We start from the raw sequence: 12,250 nt of genomic DNA, 5'->3' as shown, positions 1-12,250 counted from the left end.
CTAGCATTCAGGACCAATCATGTCAGTAATGATGGATGTAGGCCTACCCCGAGCCCTAGCCCCAGACTGAGGCCAGTCTACTACCTGAGGGGTCGACATTAAGTCAACATTTTCTCACGTTAAAACGCCTTTTTTAAGAATATGCTTTCCTACTTACATTTGCAAGTTTTGAAAAGAAACTTCTGTTATTTTCACAGTTTCCCTCCATGTTTTGCTGTCACAGTGGTGAAAACATTGTTTCTCTATGTCCTAATTATGATGTGTGGAAATAAAGCAAAGCTCAATCCATTTAAGTAAAGTTATGCTGGTTTCCTGCGTGCTGCCCCCATGCCAAAAAATGTGTGATGGAAATGTTCCAACCACATCAGTTGCACATGCACGCAACCCTACATCTGTAGGTCGAAAAAAAAAAGAAGTTTTTCTAGAGATTAATTCACAGACCGTGGTCTCTTGTCTATGTATGTATTCTCTGTGTTCAGGAATTTAATTTGAGGTAGTTTTGCTCATACTTGAAGCAAACATGTTTCCTGCCGCGGCACAAGGTTTATCGCTTGTCCGTTTGGTTGCATCATGGATGCATACTTTGTGTGACAATTTTTTGAAGCTTTCGTCCTCATTCATGGCATCCAATCAGCACAGAAAAATTGACCCCCCCCAAAAAAAATTTCCAACCTAGTGACCCAATTTTTGAGAAGTATGTAATCGAAAGCAGAACAACATGTATTATTATTTTGGCCTAATATGACTTTACCTAAAATACATGTAGCTCCTGAGTTCAGTGAAACAGCTCCTGAAAACCCCTTAAATTTGCCGTATGTGCAAAATGGAGCTCATTGAATGTGTTTTTGTGAAGTCTCCATGTTTTTGGTGAGTAGTCGTGGGGCTAAGGATACATACTATGTACAATGTAAGTACATGTATATGGAGGTACGACAGTCCAATACACTGGTGCCACGTTCCCATACGTTGGTCATTGAATGGTTGAAGCCCACAGTTCTGGGTATGCTCATGGATGTCAGTCTTCATTTTACATGTTTTACATGATGACTTAGTTGATCAGCATTCCTTGAGTTCCGTACATTTAATTAGTTCTTTACGCTTTTGCATTTTGAATGCAGCCCAGCAAAAACCCTCCGTTACTTTTCGCATGTTTGGCTTTTGGACAAAAGCCAGAGCTTTTTTTTTGGCTCTCATTACAAGACAATCCACACATCTGCATGTGGCCATTTGTGCGGTCAGGCAGTAAACTTCATTCTTTCAGTGCAGTGAAGAGTGACTCCTTGCTGTAAGGATTGAAGTTGAATAAAGTGGAGAAGCAATAGTCTAATTACTCTATAGTTAAGCCTATGAAATTTCAGGACACAGCAAGCAATTTACCACAGGAAAATATAAAGGAGAGAAGTGCATTGTTTGAATTCTGTCTTCAAAACTAAAGTTTGTTTGGAAACAGATTCAGAAAAGGAACGGCTCAAACAAAAGGATCAAAATGGAAGATACATGTACAATGTACATGTAACACGTACATTGTACATATAGGCCTACGAGAATCCATAGAAGACAACAGGGGAAACATTGATGAAAATTGAAGGGAATGATGGCTTAGGCGAAGTGGAAATAGGGCAAAGCGGCTGCGGGCTGTGTAGGGATGGGGCGAAGTGGGAGAGGGGCTAAGTGGCAATGGGTGATGGGGCGAACTAGTTTGGGGCAAAGTGACATGGGGCAAAGTGGAAATGGGGCAAAGTGACCGACACCCCTTGCACATGTACATGTAGTTAGCCTGTAGTGTTAGGCCTTAGGCTGTTGCATGATTCACATTGGTTAGTGAATGAGTTGAATAGCAATGGTAAGAACGTTTGTCCTGGTTGAAGATCTTTCCCACAAGCCTTCACCTCATGGAATTGAACATCATGAAATTAGTATTTCCAGTGGATGAATGTGAAATATTCATTGTTTGTTTCACACCGTGCAAGAAATCTCTAAGTGTGTGTACAAGTTGCTATGTTACTTTGTACGTGTAAGTCTGAAGTAAAAAGGCAACACACAGTTTTCACATTCCATCTCAGTTCATGCATAACCCTAACAGTCCTAAATCCTCTGATTTCAGTATGATTTACAAGCAATCCTCTGTTACCGGTGTTTTGCGTTTCTGTATCATTCAAAATTCTGTGTGTTTATGTGAAGAGCCGTCAACAAGCCTATCATGTGTACGCGTACATGTATGTATGTATACTGTGTAACATTAGGGACATTAGAAATGATATCCTGTGTGTCGGATAGCAGGCTTACATACAGTACATATGTACATGATATACTGTATGTACATTGCACAATTGTTGCCTGCAATGTACATGTACTCATGCAGGGGTCCATGGTGTTTGTACATGAACACCTGAGGGGGCAAATGGCACTAGAGGCAAAGCCAAGGGTGCCATTTGCCCCCAAAGGTGTACAAAACCCATGGACCCTGTCACTGCAGGCAACAATTGTTTTGTTATACCATGGTCATAGATTTCACTGGAACGCTCTTATACATGTACATGTATTTATGCATATATTTTATTGTAAGATAATTGACCATTTGAAACATGTGAACAATGAGCTACATATAAATTTCCAGGAAAATTATCGATTGTGATGAAATTGTTGACCGATGTTTTTATTTTGAATGGGGGGGGGGAGAAATCTAGGATTTATAACAAACTTGTTTAACAGAGAAACGTGTGATTCATAAAGGATTGGGGGTTTTGTCACGTGGTTGAATTTCAAGACATTATTTACACCTTGGCAAGATCTGTTAAAAAGTATTGACAAGATTGAAGAGCAGACAAAAAGATACAATGACATGAGCATTTTATATAAACAGCAATGACAATCGCAGCAGAAGCAGTGATCAGAGCATACATGTGTACTTGCGTTCCACGAGCGAAGTGGTACCACCGAGGCTATCCACCTACGTACCCAAGGTTACACAATTACAGTGCAGTAGACGAGACACATACATGTAGACTCTGGGAAATATCAACATGATCCATCATTTTTTGTGGCCCGGCAATATTGCCAGTGCGTGCGACATGTGTATGATACATGCGCTTGTAACATATCACGTGATCAGTTCGCGACCTATAAAAATTCACCATCTGTGACCGTGGTATAACACTAACATATATGTGGCAGATCCTACCCACTGTAATCGATATCCAGATTCACATTAATAGGCTTCCATATACGCAAGTAGGTTTTGGATATGACGGCACCAATAGGTGATATACTGTAATCAACCAGTATTTCCTGAGCTGCATCAGTATCCTGCATCCGCACCATTTCTAATGGTCTCTACTCTTTCTGTGTGCGAAGAGCCATGATCATCCTGATTGACTGACAACACCCAACATGTCTAACATGACAACTTCCCTCAACTAGGACTCTCAAAATTGAAACAAATTTTACATTTTCCAGCAATGTTTTCCACAGAATGACTTCTCAATCCTTCCTTCTTCCTGAGGTATGTAGTTTATTGATTGGCTTGAGTGAAATAATAATGTAGAGGTGTCCTACCCCTAGCTTTGGAACTATATGTACATGTACATGCAGGCCAATAGAATACTGAAGTGAATATATGTACATCACACAAACAATTACATGTACATGTATGTGTAAAAGGCATTAGTGAGAGAACCAGCATTTGAACCAAAGATCGTATAGCGACGAAGGCGCAAGATGGATAACTCTGTCCAAAGGATGTGATTACCATGGTCTCCATTTGAGCAAGCGATACACCTGCGCAGTTTATAGTAATGTTTCAGCGCAGGCTCACCAGGTACACATGCCTGCCGCGGCGCCTGCACCTTTGCATTACTGTGCATTGCGCAGGTGTATCGCTTGCTCAAATGGCGCCCATGCAATTACAACGTTTTACGTGTATTCACTGTGAAGTTCGCCATCTTGTGCCGCTTCGCGGCGCTGTACGATCTTTGGTTTGAACTATGCACGTTTGCTCCGTTAGTTTGTATGGCATTTGGTTGTACATGATGTCTACATGCACCGGTACATGTATGTAAACTTAAAGATCAATCATATTGGTAGAATTAATTATAATGTAAAAAATAAATACAGATTGCTACTGACATAAAAAGCCTGAGTTGAAGTCTTCCTTCATACCAGGCAAACTGAAAACAAGTCATTGGGGGCATCCAATAGAAGCCTGGTTTGATAATATTACACTATGGCTCAGTAGTTATATGACTGTTTCATTATTTCTAGGCAAACAGGCTTTGTGTGTGAGTGCTGGCTTGCTTGCACTTAACTGTGAATTAACAGAGGTTGGACAATGAGAGTGACTTTTCCATTGACAATGTTGATGAATACTGGATGGTACATGTATGATAAGTTGAACCCTCACAAATTGAACCAGAGTGAGGTCCTGATGAATGCAGGCAGATGGTCACAGTCATTTGCCGCGAATAACATCTAACTTTACCCACATTTAGAAATGTGCATAGAGAAGCTGCCACATTAGTCATGATATGGGTAAAAATGACCAATTCGCTGTTAAATTACCATTTCATGTCGAAGCTATGTGATTGATCTTCAATAGAAGTTTAATGACAAGCCAAAAACATGTACAAATGTACATGTAAGGGTACATACACGAATGTGAAATATTTATGACATTCAAAAACAATGATATGTTCCAAGGAGGACATGAAGAACACAGGGCACATTGATATGACAAAAGGCAGGTTTGGCGGCAAAACATGAACAAGTTTTTATTTCAGGATTCATATCAGAGTATGTACATGTACGGTAATGATTATGCAAAAGACGGTAAAAAGAATCTTTTGTTAACATACATGCGTCTGTCGTTTTTATTGAAACATCTTATAGTTGATGGCAGCATCCCATGTGAAGTTCCAGCTTACTGACTTGAGTTGCTGCTACTTCTGCATTTTCCTTGGAAGTGATTTTCATCAAAGGGAGCAATGGCAGATAAGATGGAGTTTGATTTTGATAATCCGAGCAAGGTAAGGAAAATTTCTGGTATACTGGTACATGTTTTCAATAAAAGAAGGGAAGATTACTCAGTACATGTACGTGTACCAGTACATGTATGCATACATGTACATTTACCCCCAATGCCTGGCATATAACCTAGGGTACAGAACTCAGTACTACAAAATACTACGTAGTAGTCTGAGCCTGAAGGACCTAGTGCTACAGATTACTACTTCTGGCTAGGTCACTTCCATTTTTACTTGTACAGAGAACAATGAAGTATTTACAGTGCCACAGCATTGTATGGCACTTGGTACATTGTCTTATCTATTGTATTGTATGGCTGCAGAGAACAGTAAGGTCATGTACTCATATACATGTAAGGCACAGTACTGTATGCTACATTTTACTACTATAGTACATGTAAGTAGTATTTTGTAACTTTCATTGAGGTTAGGGTTGAACGGATTGTTGATAACTTTATTTTTACCAGGTTAGATGTACTGCCAGTGTGTTCTTCATGTACATGTAAAATGTTCCTATGCTTGTGCCATGCATTATGTACGGTCTGGAAACTTCTGTCACATGTACATGATAAACATGTACGTACATCAATGTACAAAAATTAGCATGCATTTGGGCATTATGCATGTAAATTCAGTAAAATAACTAATAGCTGTACATGTAAATTTATAAAATAAGAATGTTCAATAATCATGGAATAACTGAAGGGAACCTTTCAGAATGGTCGGATTTTATTATCATGTTGATATGAAAGGGACAACTGCCACTGTGCTACTAAGTTGCCTTATAATCAAGTATTCATAAACTCTCATTAACCTCATTATACAGATCATGAATGCAAGAATGTAAGAATGTGTGAATACTGAACAACATGGTTCAAAAGGAATAGTTTGCACTTGTGCAGACTGAAACCACATGGGATTCTGTATGAACATGTACTTTTGAATTGAATTACACGTACAATGTACTGTACATGTGAGAATGACAAAAATGAAAAAAACGTAAGATGGGTGCAGCTGTTTGTCGAGACAGATGGGGAAAGGTACTCTGAATGGTGAAAACTTTGCAAAAATTGATTTTATCTTAAATGTTCATGCACATTTACATATACACACTTGTATGATGTATTGGTTTTCATGTTCATGTACTGGTATTCAAGGTTTTCTATTTTACTTTAGGATGGTCAACAGTTTCAAGGTGCTGAGGATCAAAACACTAACCCACAAAGTTTGGTAAGATTGATGTGTGGTGTGTGCTGTGCCAGAAGGAAATTATGTGGCATTGTGACAAACTTGGACTTTTGCTTTGAGTTGTTCAGTGACATGTACATGTGTACTGGCATTTATGTTGGCTTTCCTCTTTGTCCATGTGCAGATAGTAGTTCTTACAGAACTGTGTCTCAGATGCGTGTATTTTCATAGTTGTATCAGCTGTCTCAACCCAGCCTATACTCGCTAAATTTTGAGAACTTTGCTCAAATTTGCTTAAACCACTTGCTTGTACCTTGGGTTTGTACACATAGCTGGGTTGCCTGAAATTTAATAAAAGAGCTGGGCCTTGTAACAAAAGACCGTACTTGGAACAAAAGACCGAGTTGCTGGGAATTGCCAATATTTTTTCGTTTGTCAATAGCGGAGAAAATCCGTCATTGTTTGGAAGGATTATACATGTACCACTGTTTGTGGCATTCAGCGTGAGCGGTGAGCGGATTACCACTGGGGACAAATCCCTCCAGCACTCCAGTGATGAGCGATACAATATGGCTGTATGCTAATCTAGCCTGTATTGAAAAGACGCCAGCTGTGCACTGTGCCAGTTTTGGGAACAAAAGAAACTTATGTAACACCACACAATCTGGGCTCTTTTTACAAGGTGGCAGGCCTGGCTGAAATACTCGGACATCTATAGATGTTGTCTGCCAGATTAGAGTAGCAACCAGACAGTCACTCAATGGGATTTAGGCATTCAGGAAAAAAAGATATGAATTTTTGGAGATTTTTGAAAACCAGAAATATTGAAAGATTGCCCGGTTTTAGATACTGTATTTCCAAAGGCACCCAGCAGCAAGTGGTTAAACATTTTTCCACAGAGTGATAGCACCCACACTTCAAAGCCCTTTGATTAGTGCACTTCAAAGTACTATGATTAATTCTTAGTTAACCACTTTTTCATGTTTGTCACATCAATTTTCTCTGCGCTGGCTCTCTGCAAAGCAGTTAGTAACTCTTCAAGTTAACCCTTTTCATGAGAAAGTACATGTAGGTTTGACCCTTGCATGTGTGGACATCACTGTGTTCAGTTAAACCCTATTTTTTTAGAGTTATTCGCCAAGAATGTACAGCTACAGGATTTTTCCACTTGTAGACTTGGTAGACCTGTGCCAAATCCCCCAGTACTGATGTTTAGGGAAAAATGGTGTTTTGAAACCTTCATCTTAAAGAGGAACTTGGATGGTCAGTAATTAAAATCGAATGATCACCCCCCTGATGATATGGCATGTTCTTCATAAAATGGACCAAAATGCAACTCTACATGTCATTTTTCAAAACTTCTAAAAGAGTGGCTTTGATCATGTAAATACAAATTAGCACTTTCAGATAAAATTTGGGGATAATTAGACATACTGTGTACATTTGTTGGACATTTGGTTGGCTACCAGTGCAAATCAAATGAAGGTGAATTCATTTAAAGTTTTGCTTTAAAGTGTTTGCACCAGAGGACTTGATTTCAAAACCTCTCTTAACAACAAGGAGAATTCAGTATATTTTTCAACTGATGTATTTTAAAGAACCTAAGAAATAACTTAAAACAAATATAAGCCATGAAAAAAAGAGCACAAAATTGACGGAAAATGATGAGAAAAGTTTAGCTCTCTTCATTCTCTTACAGTTTACAATCACTCTCACTATACCAGCATATCTGCTGGGTCTTGTACACGTACCTTCAACCACTGAAAATAATCTTTAAGTTTGGCTGCATCAGAAATGTACATGTACAATGAGTACAATAGGTTCGTTGTGAACGTCATATTTGACAAATTTTTGATGATGCTTGAGAATTTTGACAAAAAATGCATCATGTTTGAGAATGCTGAAAACGCTGCCACATGTAGTGCTTGAAAATTCCATGCGCTACGTTCATTTTGCTGCTTATTTTGGAGATATCCCCACTGAAAATTAAATTAAAATCAACAGCTCTGAGCATTAGATTTTCATCTTGAATCGTATTTTATGTCCCGGACGTCATTTAGTATGTTAGATTGTCTTTCAAGAAACCTTGGTGCGAAGAGAAAATTCGCCATTAAATGGAGGGACTCATGAATATTGAATGAAAAAGTGGACACACTATCTGGGTTGATGTCAGAGGTCAAACAGCCCATGATGCAGCAAAACATTTCTCTAACATCACCGCAAGATAATGATGGAAGCCGCAAAATCGCCATGATTGGTATTTTGGACTGTGGTTTGCAGAAACAAACTTGAAGAAAATTTCTGGGCCCAATTAATTGTGAGAGGTATATTTTAATTTAGTGATTATGGTTTTAATATGTGTAAATATTATCAACTTTCACCGCATAAAAATCTGTAAAATAACCTTGGGGATTATCGCTCCGTGGTAAATTTTATTGGCTAAGATTTCAACAGGTTGTTCACATACGTCAAAAATGCTGATGTTCGAGACTTTCATTAATCAACTCCAATTAAGTTGAACGATTGGCACAGTCATCATTGTTTTAGATATCAGCCATGACTTTCCTCATTACTTCAGACATTGGGAATTAATTCACAGTTGTTCACTTCAGGAAAAATGAACCCCCAAAGTTGAACATTATCTAATGGTCCATATTTTGAGGAACCTGCCATATCATTGGTCATCCCTTACACACTGTACATACATGTATGTACAATGTACAGTATGTTTACCATTGGGCGTGTCTTGATGTCATTGTACCATACTTACATTGAAGATGTCCAGGTAGGTAGATATATACATGTGTGACTTAAAAATGCAAAAACTTCCCTGATTCAGTTCGCAAATGGGAGTACATGTAGGGAGGCATGTGTGTAGTTTTAAAGGAAACATCCACAAAAACAAATAGAGTTGGGAGCTTAAATTTGTTGTTTGTGCGTACATGTGTGTTACCCGGCAATTTGTTTTTTGAGAAGTATTGTCATAATGTTTTTCTTCTTCCTCCGCTTCTTTCCTAATCTTCTTTTCAACATTTTCTAATATTTGCATAATCATATTTTATTTCCGAATATAGGCGTTTGTGATCTGTTATCGCTTTACCATGCAGAGTACAAAAATATCTACAGCTGTGATGTTGCAAAAAAAACAGGTTTCTGGAGGTCATGGCTTGCGAAGCTCCTTGTAACTGCCAGGTTAAAACTGAAACTGAAACTGTAAATTGGGTTTGTGCCGCAAATTGCACACTCTATCTGGAGTCAACGTTCTTTGAATATCGAGGGGCTGGTCTGGTCATGTAGGCCTATTGCTGACTATTTGCTATTGAGTCGTTCTACGCAAACTCTGTCTTATTGTCTCCTCAGTTTCTCCTTTCTTCATTTTAGTCGCCAAATAACTACTCACTGTGAGCTACCTTATGATACCCCTTTTATCGTAACTTCTTAGTCAAACTACACTAAAATGGCGTTTTGGCCAGAGCATTTGCGACTAAAATTAATCCAATCCTTTGTCATGTTTGTATTTCTCAGTGTAAGCTTATGATAAGAACCACTGTGCATAACTCCATTAAGCACTTAAAGGCTGTCTACCAACAACGCAGGGCCAGTTATCTTTTGAAAATGCCCGTGCACTCATTTCTCGTATATCCACCATTATAATTGTTCAGTCGTGAAACCATAAAACACTAATCCACATACGTGTACATGTATGTGTGTCAGTGTTTTCAAAAGATTTTGCAAATCAAACCACTGACTATCTTCATGGAAGTATTGCACTGAGGCTTTCCCACAGGTCTGCATGAAAGTCTTCCCACTCCAGTGGGCCCCAAACCGGTCATCATAAAATGGTGTGTATGGCAATTGAACCCTGCTTGCGACAATGTCACTGAAGTCTGAATGGCCCTTGCAAACTTAGGAATTTGACTGACAATGCATGCGCATTTGAGTTTAAGCACAAGCTATATACATGTAGTTGTTCAGGAAGCCCTGATAAGGCTGCAAACACATGTGCGTGGCACATAATGACTTTTTGTCCTATACTTTTGCCAATCCTTGGTCAAAGCAAGGGACAAACCAAAGGATTGTGCAAACTCTTATCATGATTGTTACTCAGAAAAGCACTTGCCATAGACCAAACAATGAATTCAATGCAAAATAATACCTTAGGAATGCACACTTTACAAATGCACTTTCTAATCCAAGCAAAATGGTTGAAATGGTCCTTCACTGAGCCTGTAAAGGCTGCAAACCCTAGCCCTTTAGGTCTACATTCCGTGTTTGTTATTGTGTCAGCGGCAAAAGCCAGATATGCCCTCCAAAATAAACGCGTTCCAACAGAGACCTTATTTGCCCTGAACTTTTCCTGCCATTTTTCCTAAATCTATCCTTCTTGGATTAGAGGAGCACTATCAGGGTAATCCTGACGGGGTCCTTCACTTCGGGTGATATTTTATACATAACATGAATTATCCTCACACAGCATGAATCATCTTTACATAACTAGTCATTAAACAGGGTCATCTTATAACAAAGTGAAACATGGAAAATGTATTTATGTCGTCTTTGGTAGATCTGCTGTGCTGCCCAGCACAACTTGTCAAACCCTGTTGGGCCACGAAAGGCCTGCACACATAGGACTGCTACAGTCGATTTTGATACTTCTCTTTGCTTATTAAACTTCCTCTCCCACAAGGAAGCTTCCGCGACGAATGTAATCTGGGGCTTGGGTGGTGGGTTCCTATATGCTGGGGGGTTTATATCAGCCATGCCTCCAGTCTGGTATTTGATAAAAGAACAAACATTCACATGGACATACACAGAGTCAATATTCACCGAAATTCAAGGTTGTATTTATCGGGCCGCTGACAGTGCTGCACCCACCAATCTTAGCAGCTGCTCCCCTCGCAGAAGGTAAGTAGCGAGCCAAATGAATGAAACCTAAAGAATATTCTCTTGTAAATACTGAAATGCCCCAAGGAGTTGGAAGGAGATCTAACCATGGTCTAAATACCTTGCTCCCTGGGCGTTGGCATTCAAAGACCAAAATGGGGTTTGGATATCTCCTACCTGTTCTCTCTGCATTTAAATAAACCCCCCTCTTGCACCAACTCTACCTCCACCACAGTGGCAGAATGAAACATTTTAACCTCATCCACGGTGCCTTTCCCTAGCGTTTTCACTTAAAATTTAGCAGGATCATGGAAACGGCATGTGCACACCTGGAGCGAACACGAAACGTGCGACCGTGGAACAACCCAATTTTGACTGACAGACCTCGAGTAGCCACAGAAAGATTCTTTTCCACCATTTGACAGTTTTTCGTGTGAATTGCCCATTGTAAGAAACACACTGGTCAATCCGGTTATAGCCATTCATCGAAAAGTTGTAACTGTTTACAACTTGCGGCATGTCAACTTCACCGTTCTTTCTTCTTACCGTGACATTTCCCTCAGTTGCTTTCATTGACATGAGGATACAAGATTTTGCAAGCTTTTTTGTCTCTCCACACAACACACAAGATTTCGTGCTGAAGTTTCAGTGTTTTCAGTTCAGGGGGGAAGTTCTTTCAGTTGACATGTAGAGTTCCAGTATAATACATTTTCTTGGAGTTGAGAAATTCAATGAGGCTGTAGCGTGTGTAGTACCGATCTGCGAATACATTGTGGCCTTTTCCAAGGTTCTTCAATAGGTACTGAAAACGTTTTCTGACTGTCCAGTTGTAGCATCTTGGTCAAAGGATGTTTCTTTCCCAAAGTAAACAAGGAGATTGTACAGGTACCCAGTTGAACTGTCACATAGGTCAAAGGTCTTTATACAATGCTTTCACGGCTTTGATGGGTTGAATTGCTTATACTTCCATCTCCCCTTCCAGCCAACCACCATCTCATCAATACAAACATTGGTGAATGAGTAGAAAGCAGACTGGAACCTTTCAACAAGAGTGTTCACAAAGGGTTCGATCTTGTCCTTTGATTTAGCATCAATGGCAGAAGCATGCAATATAGAGTGACAAATGGCCTCAAATCTATCCCTGGCAAACATCTGACCGA

At 39.5% G+C, this 12,250-nt stretch overlaps 1 protein-coding gene across 3 annotated transcripts in view; it reads left to right on the top strand.

The window, feature by feature from the left end:
- LOC110984227 (5'-AMP-activated protein kinase subunit gamma-2-like) overlaps positions 1 to 12,250 on the top strand; it is a 61,718-nt gene that overhangs the window by 5,128 nt on the left and 44,340 nt on the right. For 2 of the 3 annotated variants that reach the window (XM_022244185.2, XM_022244184.2), the window contains exons 2-3: positions 4,885 to 5,021; positions 6,195 to 6,248. In XM_022244185.2, coding sequence (XP_022099877.1) covers positions 4,980 to 5,021; positions 6,195 to 6,248 — 96 coding nt within the window. In that variant the 5' untranslated portion in view covers positions 4,885 to 4,979. The remainder of the gene's footprint in view (positions 1 to 4,884; positions 5,022 to 6,194; positions 6,249 to 12,250) is intronic. The other variant, XM_022244188.2, reaches the window with a different exon arrangement.

Source organism: Acanthaster planci, linkage group LG17 (assembly GCF_054643075.1).
Source record: "Acanthaster planci isolate LZ-2023a linkage group LG17, COTS_SCS, whole genome shotgun sequence".
NCBI classification, from domain to species: Eukaryota; Metazoa; Echinodermata; class Asteroidea; order Valvatida; family Acanthasteridae; genus Acanthaster; species Acanthaster planci.
Note: the sequence above shows the minus strand (reverse complement) of the source record. Positions and strands in the feature narration are given on the sequence as shown.